At 44.4% G+C, this 23,272-nt stretch overlaps 1 protein-coding gene across 6 annotated transcripts in view; it reads right to left on the bottom strand.

Moving 5' to 3' along the window:
• The window catches only part of KIAA0825 (KIAA0825 ortholog), a 2,662,507-nt gene that overhangs the window by 1,351,326 nt on the left and 1,287,909 nt on the right, over positions 1–23,272 (bottom strand). For all 6 annotated transcript variants that reach the window (XM_069627636.1, XM_069627637.1, XM_069627638.1 and 3 more), the window contains 2 exons: positions 11,768–11,862; positions 10,912–11,139 (listed from right to left, as the gene is read on the bottom strand). In XM_069627636.1, the coding sequence (XP_069483737.1) occupies positions 10,912–11,139; positions 11,768–11,862 (323 nt within the window). The remainder of the gene's footprint in view (positions 1–10,911; positions 11,140–11,767; positions 11,863–23,272) is intronic.

Below are 23,272 nucleotides of genomic sequence, written 5' to 3' on the forward strand. Positions count from 1 at the left end.
TCCCCATACAAAGAGAAGCACCCCACCCTGATCAAGTTGATGAATGGAAGATCACTGTTGACAAGGACGAAATACTAGCAATAATAAAGAAATCTCGTAATTCGCAAGCACCAGGCCCAGATGGCCTAACAAACAAAATGATAAAGTTGGCACCAGAGGAATGGGCTTAATCCTCAGAAACATTCGACCTTCATCAAACAGGATTTGTCAAAGGGGTAGGTTGTAACCTAAACCTTCTCCAAGTCTATTGAAGATGAAGATGCTTCGAGGGGACTGCAAAGTCTACCCACCGATCTCTCATGTTTTTTATATAGCGCCCCATAGGCCTCAAAGCACTCACAAAAACAAACAACATAAAACAGAAACTCGGGTCACAAAGAAGAAAAGGGGACTATTAAGTTTCTCCATCATTGAACAGGTGTGTCTTAACAAGTTTCTGGCATGAATTCAATACATTACTACAGCGCGCCTGCAGGAGAAAATGAGAGTCATGGGATGTCCAATGGATATACTGTCAGGCATAAAATCTTTATATACAAGGACATCACTACAAATCAAGATAGACCAAGAAAGGAACATGACCAAGATCATTCAAACCTTTAAAGGCCTGAAACAAGGATGCCCTCTAGCCGTAGCGCTCTTTAATATTTTCATCCCTGATCTTCAATACATGATAGATCCACCACCCTCATGTTGGCCAAAAATCAATGGCTCTATGGCTGGGTGGCTCCTATATGCTGACAATCTAGTGATCTTGGACAGAACCCAGTAGGGCTTACAGAAGAAATTACACATCCTGCATCAATATGTAGAACAAAACTGTCTACAAATAAACATTAGTAAATCTGAAACTTTAATTTTGGAGAACAAAAAAGGTTGAAAACTGAAAACCCCAAGCCGGATCCTAAATAAACACAGAATTCGACTAATCTTGTCAATAAAATACTTGGAAGCTATGATCAGCGCAAGCGCATGCATAACACTGTGGAAAGAGCACATGGAAAACAAAATTAAACAAATAAACAACCAGGGTATCTTAATTGAAAGGAAGTATTGCAAGTTCTCACTCCTTCCAATAATCAGTGTCTACAATCTAAAAGTGATACCATCCATCTCTTACGCTGCAGAAACCTGCCTCACCCTACCGTGGGAATTATGGGATCGGCTAGAGGGCACATTCTGGAGATCAATTCTGCGCCTATCAAATCCCATACCAGTTGCTGTTATTAAAAATGAGATCGGTCTGACATCATTACAAGTAAGAGTCATTTGGAAATCCTTACTTCTTTTTAGCAAACTGAATGATCCAGATTGCCTACTGCAATTCAAAATTCTATCGGCAAACAAAACTGTAATCCCAGACTGGTCTCTGAATGCATGGCAAGAAAGATGTAACAAAATCCTTCTAAATCTGGGTTAATTTCTTGATACCCTATTGCAGAATCCCACACTTGTTAAGAAAATATTGTGGGCGAATGATTGGAGTGTAAATGAATCGAAAAGAGCCAATGCTAAAGTAGATACACTCTCGAGTAACCTGGTTGCGCTGCCCAATATAACACGATTATACCTCCGAAGATTTCCGAGTGCAAACCATAGAGATTTGTTCCTCAGATTCCACCTGAATATACTACATACAAAGTCTACTCGATGTAAAAATGGAATGACTGCTGGATCTGACAAATACAGACTATGTGAAAAACAACCAGAAACCTTGAATCACTTAATCTTGTTTTGTCCCAAATTGAGAACTTATAGGACTCTGCATCTCTATAACCACCTAAATAAAAAATGTGCAGTTGACGCAGAAGCATGGTGGGAAGCCATTAATGGAGGAACAAACATGGGAATGGCCTATGCTCTAGTCAAGATTTTAGAGATGCCCTTCGCTAAAAGATTTAAAGAAGTGAGAAATGAAAAAATGCCTTAATGATGAATGTGGAAAGATTTTGATGTAATAGGTGGCAAAAGTTTGTAATTTACTATATGCCATAATAAATAAATAAAAAATAAAGTTTTAAGTATTTCTTCTGGGAAAACAAGAATCCCACTGGTGCCGTTTGTTACACTCTTGTGATTGCCATACGCAATGCATGTTATGCTCCACTCCTTCTGAATATCCTTTTTCAGAAGGACAGCCCTCCTGTTTCCCCACTTCTGCATTAACCAAAAGCTGAAAATGGTCCTCTCTCACCTTTACACTTCTTTGGCTTTGGAAATGTGGGTTTGATCCAGTTTCTCTTATGACCTCTTTTACATACGGACAATGGGCCTCATTACGACCCCGGCGCTAAACCATGGTGCTATTTGCACCATGGTCCATGCCGGGGTCCGCCATGGTGAATGGCGGAATTACCGCCCCATTCCAAGGTTGGCGGGGCGGTAATTCCCCATTCACCATGGGCCCTTCCCCATTCCCATTTTTGCCCCATAGGGCTCAATGGGAATGGGGAAGGCGCTAAGTACGGTGCTGCAAATTGCGGCACCATACTTAGCACCAAGGTCCCTTTGCGGGTTGGATTTTAACGCCTGCAAAAAGCAGGCGTTAAAATCGCCAACCTGCAAAGGGACCTCGTAATCAGGCGTTAAGGGGTTAACGGCGCCGCTAACCCCTTAACGCTAGGGTTGTAATGAGGCCCAATATGTTTCACAACTAATTTGATTCTTATTTGTCCCCTTAAGTCTTTGGCAACACTGGTTCTTTTTATCTTGCCTTAGTCTAATTCTCCTTTGACTTTGGCAATAGTTGTTTGTGTTGGTATCTTGTAATATTGCCCTCTTCTTTTGCTGGCCTTTATTCTGACCCACATTAATACAATCACACCTTTCAGGTCTGTTTGTTAAGTTCTTATTGTGCCACTTTCTCCTCTTAACATCAGCTTGGTTTTCATCTGGATTATTGTTCAGCTTTATATCAGTTCGGTATACAAAATAAGTATTGAGTTGCGCTTTTACTCTGTTCTTATTAGATCCATACTTGAGGCTCCCCGGGTTGGCAAGCGGGCATTCCGGGGGTCACAGTACAACAGTGAACTCACTGGGTCTGGCGTGCACGTCTGCTTGCTCTGCTGCCTCCAGGTCTTCTGCTGCTTTGCCCGGCCCGTCAATCTTCTTCCTTCGGCCCGTGCCACTCGGAAAAGGAGCATGCCATCGGAGCCCTCCTTACTTCGGGGAAAGCTTTCATAGTAAATGCTTCCCGCTGAGCGACCTCTGCAATGTTGGTCTCCAGAGGAAGAGGCCCTCTCTGGGCCAGCAACTGCTCTACATACGACAGTGGTCGCAGCGTCTCCGCTCTCCTCCGGATTCTGCTTCCGCTACAACGTGGAGAGATCATAACTACACCTCTTTTTGCTACTCTCCTCTCTAATGGCCTCAACCTGAAGGCTCCTTTTATGCCTCAGGTATGGGTCATTAACACTAATGGGCTGCAACGTGCGGTCCCGTGGCTCTGCAGCCCTCATCTTCATCCCAGTCCTTTGGGATGTGTGGTACATGGAGGCCACAATATACAAATCAGCTTTTCTAATGGAATTATCAACACCAAGTTCATTTCTTTCCTCATTTATACTCCCTAAAGGAATATTATAAGGATTAAATTAAGGATTTGGCCTTACAGAGAAATTAGGGTTTTCAGGGTCAAAATTTGTAATATTTAAAGACCCATCTTTGTTATTGCGCTGTTATTGCGCTGAGGTTCAGAGGAGCTTTTAGCTCCATGAATATCAGTGATTTTAAAAGGGGTTTTCTTACTCCCAATACATAACTGAATGGGGTTAAAACCATCATAACCAGATAGTTAGCTTGGGAAATTAACAACTCTCTCTGACAGCAATCCATCACATATTCTGGCATCAATGATAATTTCTTCCTTGAGGAAGACAACTATTGCGCCTCACCCAACAGATTCCTCCTGTTCCCCTGGGGCCCATATCCTCGCAGGTGATCCTCCTGGCTGATACCACCGCCAAGGTTAGGATCAGTAAGCATCTGCCTTTCTCTGGCCACCTGGGAGGAGACTTTAGGTAGAGTCGTTGTGAGGACTCTGTAGGATTCATCACAGTACCTGGTAGTCTTCTCCTCTCTAGACCCTTGAGCTAAATTCTGTTGGAAACACATTCTCCTGAGTTGTAGGTTCAGTGATCAGCTCCCCCTGCCCTTACTGGTTGTGATCAGCTGCCCACTGCCCTGATGCTGTCCTCTCACAATGGATCTTGTCAACTTCTCTCCACTGGTAAGGCTCCTCTGATTTCAGCCTCTAGCCAATGCAGTAGGAAGCCTTCCGCTTCTGTTGCGTCTCTTCTCACAGCCTCCAGTGGCTCTGTTCAATGAAGTTGTGCTTAAAAAGTCAGTGTTTCCTTTCATCTGGCCCCACGGCTCGCAATGTCCCTCTTTCTCTGCACCTGTGGTTTCTTTGCTCTCTGTTTTAGGTGACTACTTTCCACAGAGTTCTGCATGTGCAGCCACCATAAACATCACGTGACTGTGTGGCCTGCAGTTTTGTTTTCAGTGTTTCGCACTGTGTTACAAAGTTGGGTCTGGCAGACAGTGTTCTTCATGCACATGCTCTCTCTCCCAGCACAGTCTTCTTTAGTGGTGACCACACAACTTTCTTCCTTCCTGTTCACTGCTGCAGTAGCAGCAGCACAAGTACTGACACCTGCACAAAGTTCCACAGTTTCTCCTGCTGACAAGTACACAGAATACTTGCAGTCACATTGACAGCAACTCTCACTCACTCAAGGCTTCTCCTGCTGGCTCCCACACAGTGTTTCCGAAAGGGGTTGTTTTCTCAGTTTTCATCACCCGCAGCTCTGCTTATTTAGTCACATAGTAGTAAAAGGGTAAGACAAACCTCTTTCTTTCATATGCTAATATGTGGCTCTATGGCCGAGCAGCCTAGTTATTGAATCCTGATAAATGTAGAACACTGCCCTTTGTGAAAGCTAAGCAATTGCAGAATGTAGCCAATGCATTGAATCTAGGTGACTGCAGAATACAGCTAACTTCACTAAATCTATCTGACTGTAGAAAATAGCCAGCACATCAATTCCTGGTATTTGTGGGATGTAGCTATTGTATTGAATCTAGCTGAATGTAGAATGTAGCTTTTGCATTGAATCCAGACAATTGTAGAATTGTTGTTACCTTTGTATTGAATCTAGGTGAACGTAGAATGTAGCCAGTGTAGAATGTAGCCAGTGCTTTGAATCTAGGTCAATGCTTGATGCAGCCAGTGTATTTTATTTGGTGGCATTTAGAATGTAGCCACTAAACTAAAACAACTCTAGGTGATCTTAGAATATGGTGAATTACGGAATCTAGGCATTTGTTATGGTGAAGCCATTGTATTTAACTCATAGCACTCCATGCTTGTGGAATTGCAGCCAAAGCCACAGCCACCAGCCCGAACGCATCTGCTTTCATACACAACTCAAATGACACTTTGCACAACACTTCCACCATAACAATGCAGCTACCTTTCAGGACAAATATTCAAACTGTAGCTACACTCGTAATGAATATCCTCCCTTCAGAGACCTTCTCTACACTACCTCTCTCCACCCATCCACATGCCAACTAGGCATGGGTGGGTAGCAGGGATTTTGCCTCCCCTCCATATCATTGTACTTGGACTTCGGTCCCCCCCAAGGGCATTCAACCTACAGCGTGTTGTGACCATACCAATGGTGAAAGGCACAATACAAATGACGCATTACATATCGAAATTCCATACCCTGACAACTATGAAGGTGACATAGATGTTTGATGATGTGGGGGGAGAACCATCTTTTATTAATGAGGAGCAAATCCAGTTTGTGAGCAGTGGTTAGATCTGTAATGACAGGTGTGAGCCACAAGGCTGAGTTGAGTGTTTGTTGATGGAAATGTGATACATTGCTTTTTTGACATGGGGAGTGTGCATGAAGCTGCTGTGTGTGGATGAGCGAGTGTAGTGAGTGTTCAAGGACTGTCTGTGTGATTGTGCAAGGGGGCTGGGGAGATATTGCAACTTACATCAGCTGAAGGACACAAGGCTTTTGACATTAAGCCTTTTTTAGAACCTGGCAACGCTAAACCAGAGTCACCCTTCTCATCTTCCACTCTAAGCTTCTGAAACCTGGACAAGAATGTCCTGGTTAGTCTTTCAGAAGAAGTAAAGTGCATAGTCGGGCTGATAACATGGTCACTTAATCAAATTCTCTGTCGCTGGAGTCTAGGACCTCTCTGGTAGCATATCACTTCTCCTAAATAAGCCAGACACAGACCAGGAGGCAATAGATGGATACAGAGCTGTTCCGGGCCTAGCATGCATTTTAAATTAGTAGAGACAGCAGTCACTTCTCAACGGCCTCTAGAGTGCTTTATGAGTGACTATCATTACAGTTTTCATTCTCGCTGTGGGACAGTTTTCATTCTCGCTGTGGGACACAAACTATTACAATAGAGAGTACAGAGGCTACTCACCACTTGATAACAAGGGCTATTCTCTGCTTTCCTACACATTTCTAACAGCCTAAGCGCATTGTGTCTATTTCTCAACCTTCTAAGAACATATGTAGGTCATTAATCTTTTCACCAAACTCATTTGGTAATACATCCTTACCTTCCAAATGGATGCAGGCAACCTAAAACGCACTGTAAACTTCATGTGCACCCAGGGGGGAGTCAATACATAAGCAGCTGTCTGACACCCATCCAAAAAGGGACACAAATAACAAGATTATGCTTAACTACAAAGAAGATTGATGTCATGTTACTTGACCATATAAACCATTTCAACTTTTTTCTTTAATAGCCACAATCTCAGGTCTCACCCCTCCTCATAGAACAATTGGTCAGAAATGTAAGAAAGAGCTCTCCTTCGAACCACAAGCTAACATTGGCAAACGTGCCATTCACAATCTTCTACAAGGAATCCCTCAATGTACTCCTGCCTACTGTTGCAACTTAACCACTACTTATGGTGGTACTAGCTCCACTAAACTCTACTAATGGAATGAACCTGGGGCTACTTTTCAAGATCATTTAAAAGCTCCTTTGAGCACTAAAGTATCTCGCCCTACTGATCAAGAGTTTGAAGAAGAAAACACCCAATGTATCCCCCACCTAGCTCATTCTCCGTGCCTTGGCTGAAAACCACCAGCCAGCTTTATCTTAGTTTTGGGAACATGCCATTCATATTGGCTGTGGCAGGACTAAAAGAACAGAAGGCGGAACAAGGACATAGCTCCTTGTGAAGAAGTACCATAGGCCGCTCTACTAAACTCCTTATCAAGATCCTGTTGGATGAATACTTGCACAATACTTTTTTCAAAGACTCCCAAACAATCTGTTTGAGTGGCTGTATGACCCTGGTCCCTTCAAACCCATATGGTATACCATTACCTTACATTTATTTCTAATGGTACATCTTATGCACATAGTTGGAAAATTCAATATATTGTGGGCAAGGATTATATCTTAAAAAATGTCTACTTTTCTGTAACACAGTTTTCAAACCACTGTATCAGAAGACAAAGTCTGAATCACACTTTATTACCAAGAATCTTCGGTTGCCCAAACGTTAGTGGCTCTATCCACATGTTGCTCGAAAGGGTCTCTCAATGGCATTCGAGTGCAAGCTTAAATTAACATCTATATTGGTGTGTGTGACAAATCCCAAGGTATAATCACTACTTCAGATAGAGAAGACCCTTTCCATGAGGCTAGGGAGCAGAAACCACTACCCAATAGTCCTCTTGGGGGTGGTACTCGGCAGGAGGATCTCATGGGGAGGTAGGACCCCATTGAGAGTAGTGATGATTCCGGGAAAACGCGGTACCCTTTGAGTCTCCCACCTTCCCTCATAAACCCACCAATTCCACTCTACCTAGTGCCCCCCATGTATTTCTGTGGTATTTCCCAAGTAGAGAGTACTGGGACAAGGAAGAGGCCATGAGCATTGAAGATCGCTGACAAGAACGAACACACACGCTGTAGTCTTTTGAATTATCCTATTGGTCAGAGGTCATTCAAAAGCAGAGAGGTAAAGAGAACAATGGCGTCTTTGTTTTTACTTCGGCATGGACTGAGAGTTTGGCAGGCTACGGACAGACAAGCAGAGCAGAGAAGCAGACGGTGTCCAGAGAGAGGTGTACTCTCGAGAGACCCGCAAAGCAAAAGGCAGACCAGAGAAGAAGAGAGATACTCGCCAGTTATCGTGGGTGCTGGAGTGCAGAGAAACCACCACAGAACTGCTGAGGAGACGTGCAGAAGACCGGGGAAGGCCCCGGTGAGCCAGAGGAACTGTGGAAGATCCTGGGAGACCCACAAACAACCGCAGGGTGATGGCTAAAACACTGCAGTAATAAAGAGGAATACAAAGCTTGAAAGCACAAATGACACCCAGAGACATTGGCAGGAGAGTAAACCAAGGCTGTGGCTGAAAGCGAAACCAAAGAGAGAACTGTGAGAACAGAAACAGAGTACCCTACTTGGCAGGAGAGTGGACCAACGTGGGTACTGAGAACAGGGTCTGGGACCTGAAGCAATTGAGAGGACATTGTCTCCCTTGTCACAGGGCCTGGGAGTCAGGTCTGCCAATTAAAGATAAGATCTTGAAAACTAGAGACACAGAGACAATTTGGATAAAGCATGGAAAGACTCCGGGTTAGGGAATCAACCCCTTAAATCTTGTGGAACGTTGTTTTCTTTTATATACCTTTTTGGAACTTTTATTTGGATCTTCAAAGCTGGGCTGCAGGTTGCTGGTCACGAGACATTGCCCTTTTTGCCTTATGTTGAGTTTAGCTTGTGGGGGGATAGATTAGGTATTGTACACAGAATGGCAAACTTCACTTTGGACATTCTGACACAGACAGTTTCATTAGCTAGTTTTGTTGAGGCTGGGAAATCCCTCTATTAGAGGTAGGGTCAGTGCGGATTTCCTCAAACGTCCCCCTTGCGTTTTTGTTATTAATAATACTCTTTGTAAATCAATATGGCACCCTTGTGTCCGAGTCTTACTCCTACACCCTCACAATAGTGATACCCTGTAGTGCGCGAAAATGAGCTAAATAACATGGTGCTGGTGTGTGGCCATTTTGGACATTCACTTCCAAACCGCAGTGAAAGTCTACGTTTCTGCGAGCTCAGTTGGAAGGCAGACATGATTTCTGCAACAGTTGCGATATTTTAGTATGAAGCAGATGAGCTGACGATAGTTTTCGCATTGATCGCTCAAGGACAAGCCGAGATGGGTGTCACACTCGCTGGTGCATTGATAAGGGGTACTGGGAGCAAGAGCGGGGGAGATGATCTAGGTTTTTCCACTGTCTGGATTTTTCCACTCTTGCCTCCTAAGCTTGTGGTCTGTCTTTCGGCCGGGGACAGTCTGTAACCTATGTGGGGCGGGAATTTGTCCCCTTTAAGAGGAGTGGTTCTCAATGAGGAGACAGAAAATTGGAACTCAGGGTGTTGAAGTCTCACTGAGAAGGAGGACGCTCCGCTCCAGACCCCGTTATTTGATACATGATCTCTCTGCCTAAGTATCATGGGACTGGGTAGGGTTGTCGTGGCTGAGATGAAGCTTTGTCCTACAACTGCCCTATCAGTGATGCATACTTGGTATGTGTGTTCTTGTTCATGTATTCATGTTCAATCAATTGCATTTATTCCCTAGTCATACATGTGTGTATGAAGTGTGAATAAAGAGCCTGTAAAGAGACAATTATTTTCTAACTAGTGGACTAAGTGTACATTATTACCTTTCTGAGTCCAAGAATCTTTAGTCCGTGCAATAGTGTGAGGAATTCTGAGGTCATTACACGTGTCTGAATTGCAAAACATACCCAAAAAAAGAGTTAATATTCCAAGATAGTCCAGTCTGTACATAACAAATCTAAAGGAAGACCAAAACCCACAATTCCCCATTATTTTCTGGTTTATGTATTTATCTGTGCTAAATTCTGACAATTTGAATTGATGGACAGGCACTATCCCTTTGTCACTAAGGTTGCCAGAGTATTCATAGACGTAAATACCCCAAAAGACTGCATCCATTTATACAAAATGGTACAAAAGAAAAAAAAAGGCCTGTACCATTCGTACGCATCCAACAATACCAAACATGAGGAGAAGGGGTTCTGGGGGTGTCCCACGCTCCACCGTCAGCTCGTCATTTAAATGCTAGGTACTTGGCATTATTGGCCAACTATTGATAATGTGTGGTGGGTAAGGGAAACATTCCTGCACTGCTGAATTGCTACCCCTAGCAAATGTACTGGATGGCTACATCCTGCTTCCCCTCTTCCTCAGGAAACATGTGGTGCACTGTATTCCATTTTTCAATGCGCTACTTTTCATGTAGAGGGATACATGCGCCCTGGAAAGTCTGGTAGGCAGCAAGTAGTCCATTGATCTCCACAGCCCTCAATCATTTTTACATGACAACATTTGGTACCAATCCTCCAAAACTAAAAAGTTACTGTTATTTTGTTGGACTTGTGACTTAAATCAACAGTGGTTTCATGTTACCAATATCGCAGAGCTAGCAAAGGTGAGTCATGCAACATTTGATCCCTAAATGATAGGATAGAAAGTAACACGTGATCTTTGACCTTCAATTAAGGATTATAGTATGCTTTTAAGCAATGTTTATTGAAAACACAAGGAAGCACCATGTTAAGAATCATTGCTAATTGGCACAAACCTGCTGCCGCTAAAACTATAAACATCTGAAAGCTTCCTGTTGTTAATTAGAACAGTGGTCTCATTGATTAAAGCACAGCTGCTGGAAAGCAGTCTGTATAGGCTGTCGGCAGCAATACAGTGATAACGTTTAAAAGCCCCGCCGACCATTGATGACGTGCATGGAAATCAACACAAGGTCTACTCTGTCCACCCTGGGCCCTCGAAACAAGTGATACTTGCCTTTGAGATCTGCTTCGGTCGCTCATCCTCATGGCTTGCATTCCAGGATTCTGATGTTTGCTGGATGCTCACGAGTGGCATTGCAGATCCCAAAGCCAACAACTGATCCTCCTGTTCCTTTTGAAGGATTTTAGAAGAAAACTCTCCAATTGCAATGGGGAGGCAGCGCATCACAGCCGGAGCCAGCTCTTTCAATGCAACCCTCCAGCCAAAATTCAGCATAGCAATCTGGAATGTGGGTACACATAAAGCTTTAAAAGCAAGTCAACATTTGGCAAAGTGGCTGAATATTGTGATGAGGGTAGACAAATGCATTCATTACCCAAGAAAAATATATGTAGTCGGAACATTCCTTTCCAGAAATGCAATAATCCTTTTTAAGGCTACTGTACCTTGAGCTATGGGTGCAACCTCGATAATGTCAACATTTTGATCATCATGTCTGATAAAAGGGAAAAAATAACTAAACTCCAAAAATATATACCCCTTTTAGTTAAGACTGAAAGTGTGAATTAGATGTAACATGCACATTTGAAAAGGCAGTTCACTTTCGACTAGGCAAATATAAATGATCCAATCAAGAAAAATAAAACCTCAAGGAAAAATAGCATTTTTGATGCACACATTGCTTCATATTAATCACCACCTGGGCTAATAAAACGCTAATTAAATCTACTTCAATAAACTACCTTAATGTGAGCAAAAGGCTGCTCTGCGTGAATTGATGGCATAAAGCATGCTTTATCTGTCCCATATTTCAGGGACATCTCTGTATTACATTTTTATCGTCTGATGTTCTTGTTCATCAAATACCGCAGTGCAACATTTAACACTTCTCCAGTCATTTCAAGCTCACCTCCGTCACCTGCAGTAACTGCTGGGGCAGCAGATCACTCTCAATTGCCTTAGGTTCATCAGCTAATAGCTCCCCACCGTCTTTCCTTAGAGATCCTGCACAGAATGACAATAAGGCCCGAATGGATAAGTGTGGATAACTCAAAATGCAACGCTATATGTTAAAATAACATAACTACACAGTCAGATTTAGATTTATCAATAAATTCTTGCCATCTAAACTTCCATCCTCCACATACAGCTGCGTTTACCTTACACTCCACCTTCAATGATCTATCACCTAGCTCTGCAACCCTCGCCGTCCACAGCAGCTCCTTCGCTCGCCATGTGTTCTATCTCTTACAACCTCTGCTCATCCGTGATCCTCTCCCCACAAACCATCTTTACTTTAATTTCTCCTCCTTTATCTTGCTCCTTTCTCTCATTACATCCACTCTTCACTCGTGAGCCAATAACATGCACACAATTTATACTCCCATCCTTTCTCAATGGCTTTCTCCCTTTTACACCTGACCCACCCTCAACCAGGTCTTGCAATCCTTATTTCCATCCCTCCTCTAACCTTCACTCTCCATTTGATCCAATGTCATCGCAATCTTACAATCTTTACTTCCATTCCTCATCTGCTTTCATGGGCTCACCACCATGGAAGTCCTTGCTCATCCCATGATCTCTGTGCCACCCTACTCCCAATCTTAACTTCCATTCCCCCTCTGCCTTCTGGATTTTTCCCTTTCACCCCACTGTTCTCTCATTAAACTAGTTCTCCTCCTACTCCTTTGCTCTCTTCCCATCCTTATCCCCCAGTGTCTCACTTTCCAACCACGTGTGCTTCATGGACTCTTCTCCCGATCTTCCAGGCTGTACTTCCATTCCTTCCATGTGCTCTCCCCACATTTAGTGCAATTCCCTTCACCCAGCAGCCAGAGTTTCAAAAGTACTCAGAAGTGTTGGTCACACATTGGCTGCATACAAAACATAAGGATTACGTTACTAACCTGTAACTCCTGTTCTCCAGCATTGGCATCTTTCATAGGTTCACATGCAGTTGAATATTCTCTGTCATCAGGTTGGGCATCATCGGTAACAATAAACCACTTTCAATGTAAATAAAACAAACTGCATTCACTTTAGTGTTCAGTTACACACATTTTTGGGCCATGTATTCTTAGCCAATAGGCAGTGCCTCACTTAACTCCACCCCTGGAGGCGATTTTCAGATTCTTGTAACACAAGTTGAGCCCCATGTGGCGTAGACGGCAGGATAGCATGTGAATCTATAAAAGATACCAAAGCTAGAGAACAGGAGTTACAGGTACTAATAATCCTTCTCCAGCATTGGATCTTTCATTTATTCACATGCTGTGAAATAGATTACAAAGCAGTAAATGCACATAAACAAAAAGAGGAGAAACTGTGGCTCACCTCAGGAGAACAGGTTTCAAAGGACCATCTGTCTGACCCTGGAATCCTCAGCGGCGTTCTTGTCGCTGCAATAAAATCTCAAAGGTATGCAGGATCCTCCATGGAGCCACTCTGCAAAGAGGCGTAGAAGAGACAGTTCTTGTGCAATGTGCTCTTAGCCATGCCCGCAGCTGTCTTATAACCTGGTGATGGCAGAAAGCAGTGCTTGCCAGCAGCCACGTGGATATGGAGGCCTTATATAGGCTGTTGCCGATAGCAGTAAGTTAGAATGCTATAAACAGCTGTGCGAATTTACGAAAGCGCTTAGTAGGATCAATGTAGTATTTAAGTGCCCTCATGATAGCCTGGGAATGCTGGAGTGGTTGCGGTACTGAAGAAAACTGTCAGGACCATGGGCTTATTCAAGTGGAATGGGGACGGCACTTCGGCATAAATCTTGGATTGTTCCAGAGTTGGTCCATGTCTTTATGGAATGTGAGATGTAGGTGTTGAGAGGATAGGGACTGAATCTCACCTATCCTTCTGGTGGTGGTAATATCATCTACCAAAAATGCAGTCTTCCAGGAGATACATTTTTATATATGATTTGTGCATAGATTCAAACGGAATCCATCAGCTCGGTGAGTATGGTGTTCATTTCCCAAGAAAGGGTCGGCTTGCGCACATCGGGAAAAGTCCTAACGAGTCGAATAGTAGCCAAGTGTACTCTCAAGGATGAAAAAGCAAGTCAACTTTTAGCCAAGACTAGCAAGTGCAATAGAATTTGCCCCTCTTTACCCATCTCCCAGGAGAGCAGGTTGTACAAAGGTAGGTTTGTGATTGGTTGAACCTTGGATACAGCGAGTATCTCCAAGAACCAGTATTGCCTTGGCCTTTCCTGTGCCAAAAGGATTAGTCTGCATGGCTTGCAGGACTCTTGGATGAGAGGTACTGGTGGAAAGGCATAAGTGAACTTGCAATTCCATGAAAACGTGAAAAAGCGTCATCCAAGCAAGCTAGTTGAGGCAACTTGTATGCAAACGATTCGCACTTGAAGTTGTCACTTGTGTCGAGCAGATCAATATCCGCTTTTCCCCATGCTTGGAATATGAATTTCACCTAGTTTTGCAAAAGCTCCCATTAATGGCAAGAGTGGAGTTCCCTGCTGAGATAGTTGGCCACTGAGTTGTGTATGATGGGAAGGTGAAAGGGAGTCAGAAACTAGGGTCCTTTTTCCATAGGGTCCCTACCTTTATGGATAGGATCTGAAATATGGTACACCTGCTTCCTTATGAAGAACATTGCACCACCTTTCCTTGCAGCTGTTGTAGAAGGGAATTGAGGGTCCAAAACACCACCCTTGATCCAATACGTTAATGTTCAATGCCTTCTCCTTCGTCGACCAGAGGCCTCTGGGGTGGAGCTTTCCAGAGTGGGCTCCCCAGGTTTCCTTGAAAGCATCCATTGTCATAGTTACTTCGGGGATGGGAGCTGTAAAGGTTGCTTTCGTTACACTGAAGAAGAGCATTGTGGGAAGCACAGATTAGTGTAATTTTGTTGTCGCAGTGTGTGGAAACTTCGGTCCAATGAGCATGCAAAACGTCCTGAAGGGGCTACATATAAAGCCTGCAGGTTAGGATCAGAAGAATGCACAACTTCAGCATGCCTAAAAGGGACTTGGTCATCTGAACTGAGGCAACTGGTTTCTGAGACAGATTCCGAATAGTAGACAAGGTTGTCTGGACCCTGTCATCCAACAGAGGCACTATTGAGGTTGCAGTATTCAGGCCCGCTCCCAGCAACGCCACATATTTATATGGCATCGTAGATGACTTTTTGTAATTTATCAGGAAGCACAATGATGTCAAACAGTCCTCTGTGACCTTCATGTGAAACAGGATTTGGTGGAGATTGGGTGCTCAAACCAACCAGTCATTCAAATATGGATAGACGTGGATCTATGTTCTCCCGAGATGGGTTGTGGCAAAGGCAAGGCATTTCAGAAAGAACCTTGGGCTGGATTTGAGGCAGAATAGGACGACGCTTATGTGCTGGCATGACACCATGAGGAGCAAATATTTGCGGTGGCAGCGGTGAAGGGGCATGTGGAAATTGACATATTCAATATCTAGGGATGATATGAAATCACCTTTGCGAAGTGGACTGAGGATTTTTTTAAGGTTACGATTTTAAATGATTGTGAGAAGGGGAACTTGTTGAGGTACCTGAGGTCAAGGATGGGTGTCCACCCTTCTGACTTTTTCAGACTAGAAAGCAGCAAGAGTAGACACTCTGATGCTTTTTATACTGAACAACTCACTCTATGGCGTTATCAGACAGCAGGGTTTGCACTTCTGTTTGTAGCGCATCAACATGTTTCTCCAGTTTAGCAGCATGAGGTGTTACTGGCAATCTGATGAAATCCAAGGTGTAGCAATGTGCCACTTTGGAAAATATCCATTTGTCAGATTTTTTTTCTGCCATTGATGCAGGAAAGAAGACAGGTGCCCTGCCACTGGGGTGCTGAAAAGGGAAGCAGCGATCTACAGAAGTCAAGCCTGTTTGCTGGATTTGCCCTTGGGGTGTGAAGAGCCTCGTCATCTGTGGCCATCTCGGTAGGATTGGGATTGAGCCTTGTACTGTTCCCCTCAGAAATCTGCAGATCCCTTGTATGACTGGGAGCAATAGGACCAGATGTAGTCTCTGCCAGGCCGAGAGGAGCACTGTTTGGAATGAAAGGACTAGAAATGATGTTGATGCTGTAGAATACCTAGAGATCTGGCCTGGTCTGTACCCGTCTTGATCACCAGCAAATGTGGTGGATCTTTTCCTTAAAAAGGTCCTCTCCAATGAATGGCACATCAACCACTTTCACCTGCACATCAGGTCCAATATAAGTGGCCTTCAGCTAGCTGTCGCATTGAAGAACTGCACTGTTGACCATTTGGCAGAAACCTGTGGCTGAATTATCGACAGCCACAGAGCTAGCAAAGTCAGCAGCGGACTCTCTTTCCCCAAGCAGTTCGAAGGCCTCCTACTTCTTGTCTTCTGGACGGAATTCCATAATGGGGCCGATTCCAAAGCACAAGTTCCTACCATATTTCTCCAGGACAACTAGAGATTCTGCTGCTCTAATGGTTGTCGCAGCTGTAGTGATCACGCACTTACTGAAAGCAGTAAGCTGTCTGTCCCCCTTGTCTGGAGGAATGGCACACAGTAAAAAAGGTTTAGCTGACCTCTTTTTTGCAGCCGCCGAGACTACTGAATCCAGGCTTGGTTGCGTTTGCAGGCCCTTTGGGGCATCGTCTCACTTTACTTTTTATCAAATCAATCTTCCTTAGCCAGTGCAGTGAATTAATTCTTCATGGTCACCAGACCTTTCTTTCCAAATGTTATGCAATAGTGGAATGGACATAATTATTTTCCTTGATCTTTCACGTCGCTTGTAAAGGACTCTGTTCTGTAGGCAGGAGGTCAAGCCCATCAGCCTTCATGATAGTGTCATCGAAAGCACTGATGTTGTCTGAAGAATGGTGGCAAATCTCTTGCTGGAAGTTCTTCAGGCACGCATGACGTCATAAAAAGCGGTCAGTGGGCAAGCGTGTGTAAGACATATCCTGACGCAGGTCATCCTGTGAATCAGTATCTGAGGAGACATTGATAGGTTGATGCAGAACTCGCTGCTCTTCCATTTCAGGCAGTCTAGCATGATGGTGCAATGGTGGCCAAGGATAGGGCTAGGATGGTATCATAGCAGTAGCATTAGCTCTTGGGAGGATGATTGTAACCCTCATTTGAATTTTGGACACCAAGGTTTGCAAGGTGCTTAAAATGTCCATGGACTGGTAATGTGCTTTGGCATCATTGAGGTGCTCAAATGCTCCATAGTTCGTGGCAGGGCCTGGGAGGATATTGGAGAAGGTAGGGGATGTGATGGATGTAGTCACAATAACTCCTCTTCCTCACAGTAAATGCCTTCTGTACCTTCAAAATCAGTGGCAGTAGCATGTTCCAGGATATCCTTTGGCGGAAATGTGGAAGGTTCCAACAAAGTGGGCGGAACATATGGAGGCAGCATGCAAATGGGTTTGTGGATGTATCGACTACGAGTTCAGGTACGAAGTTCTCAGCGAAGTATTGATTGATGGGATAGCCCTAGACGACGCTGTCGGTGGGGTGGAACGTGAAGGGTTTCATGCCATAGCCATTGACAAATCGGTTGTGTGGTGGACAATTTGTGTTCCATGGATGTAGGCATCAGTGGCTTGCTAGTCAACAGGGCCTACAATGTGTGAAGAGCCACCTGGCTTGAGGGCAGGCCTGCCATCATTGACGATTTCATGGACTAATCCTTTGTCGATGAAGTGGATGGTTTCTGCAGCTGAACTCCTGACGAGGAGGAAGGGGCATGCGTCAGGAGTTGCACAGGACACCCAGGTAGGTTTGGGGTGGCTGTGCTGATGTAAGGAGCAGGCAAACACATACAGGCAGGTAAACTAGAAGGAAGAATAGACGAGGTAATTCTGAACAACAGAATAGGAAGAAAGGCAGACTTGGTGTGACCCCAGAGGCAAGAACTGGTGAAAAGATGGGGCAAATTGAGAGCAGTGCTGCAGAGAGACTGGAAATCATATTGTCACAGCATGAAGAGGAAAGCAATAGGTGGAAGTTGTGATGAATCCGATTGAGTTAACACTGTTTTCCTGCCGGTGTCCTCCTTCCATGTGGAATGGGGGCAGCTGTATGAGGAAGGATTACATGGGGGAAGACAACCTCCCGGGAGATATCCTGACTTCATCTGCATTGGTATCCAAATTCCCCCTTTCAGGATGAATGCTCCATTTGCAATAATCTAATGGCCCATTGTGGCGTCTTCCCTCTTCCATCCATGGAGAGTAGTGAAAAGTGTTGGTCACATCCAAAAAGCCAAACCTCAACTAACAGGCGTGAACAATTATGAAAGACACTTTTCCCAGATGCACATACTCTTCTTCCAAACATAGTTGCCCTTAAAACCTATTGCAAACATGTATACAATATTCTCAGAAAGAGAGAACTGTTACCACAATCCCCACAAAACTGGGACGAGGAAGAGAGGAGTAATGATGATCACGTCCCACTGTTAGCAGTCTAGTCCTTCACCAGATCTTGTTGGGCAACACCAATACAAAAGGAGGAAAGGCTCAGGAAGTGTGCAAGAGGAATCCTGTGCGGAAGAAGGAAGGGCTGTATATTACTGTGCCAAGAGAAGAAAGTGGGATCCCTTGCCTCCGAAGTACATGTGGGGAGCTGGAAAGTACAGGAAGAAGGGGTACCCCTGGGAAGCAGCAGAGTGCCACAGCCCAAAGGAGGCTGCAGTCTCCCTCACTGAAGGGGAAACATCAAAAAGTCTGTTTCTTTGCCCGACTGGGGAGAAGCCTGTTGAAGTTTATGGGAAGAAGTATGAAGGGCTTTGAGGGTGTGAGAGGACTGGTCCTCTCAGCTGCTGCTGCTGTCTGCGAGACGTCATCGCACCTCTCTGTGAGGCTTGTGGAATTGGAGAGCACGAACCAGTGTTGCAGAGCCATGGGGATCGCCAGCAGGAAAGCAGAGGAGCGCTGTGCGAGCAGGACGTGCCACAGAAACGTCAGAAACCAAGGGAAGATTCCTGGGCATTCGGCAACCGGAGAAAACAGTGTTTCACCTGCAGGACCTGAAGCAAGTCAGGCATGCTGAAACGATGCCGCGAGATAAACCGAACGAAGGCAGTCCAGAGTGGAAAGCAGGCAGCGAAGCCTTGCAGTGGAGGCGCAAAAGGGGCAGAAGATGCCACACAGAGCTGGTGAGTTAGCCCAAATAGAGTGGAGACCCAGGGGCGTTTCGGAAGCCATGCAAAATACAAACTGTAAACATTGAAGCCGTTCAAGAGATTGAGTGCAACCCAAGGAGGCATAGTGAAATTAAAGACCCCAGCCATATACGAGTGCATGGAATGCAAAAATGGGGGGAACCAAGAGCAAATATTGAATCAACCAATTGTGCAATACTGAAGAAGATATATGCCCTTGTGGAAGTAAAAGCGGAACTGTTTGTTATCTGTGAATATGAGAAGCCCTGGCAGCAGTTCCGGCTCCAGCAGGGGAGCCAGGGAGCCTGGCCTCCCTAGAAAGGAGGCCTTCTCAGTGGTGTTGACCACCACTTGGACCCCAGGGGAAATAGGGAGGTTGCAGGTAGGGGAGATTTGGCGATTAGCGTTCTGAGGGACTGTAGTGTAGGAGGCCCAGCCAGGATTTGTCTGCTTGCCTTGGACAATCAATGATTTTTGCCCCACAGTCATGAACGCAGAAATGGCCAGGTAGATGGAGGGCCATTTACACCTCTAAGTAAAGTAGCACAGTGGCAGCCTACAACTATCTAGCAATATCCTGTGTTGCTTTTTAATTGGTTCATCCTACCTACATTTCAAACCTCTCCCTTAAAGATAGCTATTTTTTCAAGCCTATCAAGTTGATTTCTGTAATTTAAAGTATTTTATTGTGTGGAAATATAATGGTTGTTCCCATCATGCTTAATATGATGGTTAACTGTATCAAACAATAAATGTCCGGTGATGTTGGCTAGACAGAGATTTCTGCATTAGGTGCATAAACGGCTGATGACCCAGACAATGTACATTTACGGGAACACAAGGCACTTCCCGCATTTTTAGGCCTTGTGGTAGCAATTCTGGGGTGGGCTGCTCACATGTGTCAAGGAGGTCATGGCTGATTTGCAAACAACGGTACGGAATAACGACCAAAGCAATGCCAGTGGCTATTATTGATTAAGAGACTTACATCCATCAGACTGAGGGCCCTTACCAATTACATTCAAAGTATATATTCTGCTGCATGAACTACTTGAGTATAAGTAAAACAATAAGGTTAATAGTAAGAAAAATGTAATTCTGGAGTAGAGTGTAGTAAAATCAAAAAGTGACGTGATGTAAGGATTTGAATTAGGTTATTAGGTGTAAGCCAAAATGATTGGACTACAGATAGGATGGAGAAAGGATGTTAGGGGGGGGGACACATTCTATGGACGCATTTGGTTGTTCAATAAGAGAGAGGAAACACCAACCTGTGTGTCGACAATGTTAACGTATTGTCATCCTAAGCAATACATGAAATAAATTGTCACTCTGCCTACTAACCCACGAATGTGCAGATTACAATGTGCTCAACGATGCATATCCTTAGTGCTACGGCACTTTCTGTAAATATGTCTTTGTGTTAGTGTAAATAAAACCTTTTCTTTGATATTCCTGTATCTCAAGGTGTTTTGTCCTTAGATCTAGCAGCTACCCAGCTCCGCTGCAAATCTGTGACCCTATGTCACACGTTTGGTTAGGGTAGCCTTTGACTCTGTCCCTCTCTCTTTTTGTACTCCTCACCCTCTAGAGTCAGGCCCCCTTTACAAAAAAGAGGGTTCCGCCCACTTATCTCTCAACGCGTTTGGTTGTTTATGCATCCCTATGGTATTCCCACCAACTACCCGCCTCCTCTCTGCTGAAACATACCCTCTTGGGGACTCTTTGAGCTAGCTCTGTCACAAAGTTACATCAAACGTGCTGCATTTGGCCAGCTTGTGGTATATCAAAGCATTCTTTTCAGTGTTTAATGACTTCATTGCCTCTATAAATTAGCTCCTGTTGTAATAAAAAAATATCTTAACAATGTGTGTTTTCATCCAGTAGATATAAAAGCAATATGGGTGTCCTCACATCTGTTCCTTGAACTGGTATCCTAAAACAAGCATCCGCAAAGCCAATCGATTTGACTTGTGTAAATGTATTAAACAGGCATTTGCCAGACAATGGCATCATATGCATAGATATCTATTGTCAGGTGGTACGCTTATAGCAGTGCCTGGCAAATGCATATCCCATGTGTACTTAAAAGCCCAAATTGTTGGCTTTGCCAATGCATGTTGGTTTCATTTTGTCCCCCTAAGTGAAAGTATTTATACCCAGATGTGGGTGCCTCCTTCTTGCTATACCTAGGGAATCGAACCTGCATGAATATATCAAGACTAGGATGGCAAGTATGGACCAGCTTCAGATCATTTTCTAATGCATAATTACCAGTTGGGTTCTGACCTAAATAGTATGTATCTTTGTCTATGTAGAAGCATAGCCATCCCAGCCAAAACGTTTCATGAAAGGAACAGATCAGTACTGACTTGATAAGAGTGTGTTGTTTGAGTAACCATTAACAGTGTTTGTATTCAAACACAATACATCATATGTGTTGTGGGTCGTTATTGAAAAGTAAGATATTCTGCTAGGTGTTTAGGCAGTGCCAGAAATGGAAGTTATTTACTATGGGATCCCCTCAATGACAGAGTGGGGGACGGAACTGTAGGATTTTCCGCCCCCTACATTTGTCTCTCAGAAGATTGATCATGAAACCTTCAAAATGACAAAAAAAGAGCATTTCCAATTATGTTGCTAGCAACGTATAAATGGTGAACATCTGTTAAACCTAAAAAAGGGGGTACTGAAATATGTCCTGCAGAGTGCAATCAGAGGTGGGTTTATCAAATCAGAGGTGGGTTTATCAATCGGACAAGGGACAAATGCCCATGGGGCACCCTTGCTTTGCCTTTCTCCTCTCAAAGTCAGGCACGGCTGCACAGGCCCTCCCAGTGAGGCCTTATCTTTTTTTTCCACTTAGTTTTTATTAAACATTTTATTTAAACAAAACACCACAATCTGTGAATAATCACAACCACAAACCCACCCATCCCCCCTCCATATCCCGCCCCCGCACAATTAACCGAGCTCAAATGGGCATTGGAGATTCAAAAAAACAAAAAGAAAAGAAAACTATTGGGCCTCACCGAGCTAATAGGCTGACACTGGGTTCAATAATGATACTACTGATCAAGCAGCCAGTGGTAACATATCACGGAGGCGCTGGAGAGGGTGTTACTGGGCAAGGAGTCTCAAAGTCTCATTGTACCACAGTCTTCATGCAGAAGCACCAGTGTCCAGTCCCTCACAAAGGTGTCCATTGAGTTATGCACTAGGGCTGTCAACTTCTCATACGTAAAAATAACACACAACTTAGCCAACCAATCTGCTCTGGATGGAAAACGTTTGCTTCTCCATTTCTGGGCCAATGCTAGCCTCCCCGCCCTCAGCATAGCCTGAGCCACCTTGGGGTAAGCAATAGACTCCGAGGCCGGAGACGGGAACCCAAACAGGACGTCAATACCACTCAAGGGGAGCGTGAGACCTATCATGTCTTTAACCCAGCTCAGTAGTTCCGACCAAAAAATCTGAATCGAAGGACAATCCCACCACATATGAAACCAGGAACCCTTCTGGCCAAAATGTATCGGGGCAAAATGGCGAAGTGCCCCGATACATTTTAGACAATCTCTCCGGGGAGAGTTGCCAAGTATGAAGGATTTTAAAACTATGCTATATGGCCGCTGTATAAAGGGAACCCGATAGGAGCCCACTAAAAAGCGTAGACCAGGTGTTCTCCTCCAAGGTCTCTCCCCACTTTTCCTCCCAAAACTGCTTAAACCCCAGTCTACCTTCAAGCCGGGCCGTGATTAAGATCTTGTAAAGCTTTGAAAGGACTCCTCTTCTCGAAGTTGCCTCAACTAAGATTTTCTCCAGAGGTTTGAGGGGACGGGACAAGTTAACGCCCCACTTAGGGGCAGTCAGGAGTCCCTTTATTCGGAGAAAGTCAAAGATGGGCATCGGACATTCCCCCATTCCCCCCGCTAAAGCAGACTACTCAATAAAGGAGCCATTCTGAAATAGCTGGGCGGCTCGCTCCAAACCCAAATCAGACCAGCTCTGGGTATCTCTAAAACCTCTCCTCCCCAGGTCCAGAGGTGGGCACCATAAGGAGGAAAGAGGAGAAGGCCAAGAAGATAGGAGGGCATTGGATTTGTCCTGCCTCCACAGGGACCACATAACTGCCAAAGTTGGATGACTTCTGACCCCTGGTGGGATCTCCTTGTATGGAGCCCACAGAAGATCTCTTACCTTCTTGGAGTGTGTGTGTGTGTGAGTGTCCTCTATATAAGACCAGTATGTGCGCATTTCATCTTTCATGTACTCTAA

This window comes from Ambystoma mexicanum, chromosome 6p (genome assembly GCF_040938575.1).
Source record: "Ambystoma mexicanum isolate Mex_15411 chromosome 6p, UKY_AmexF1_1, whole genome shotgun sequence".
Taxonomy (NCBI): Eukaryota; Metazoa; Chordata; class Amphibia; order Caudata; family Ambystomatidae; genus Ambystoma; species Ambystoma mexicanum.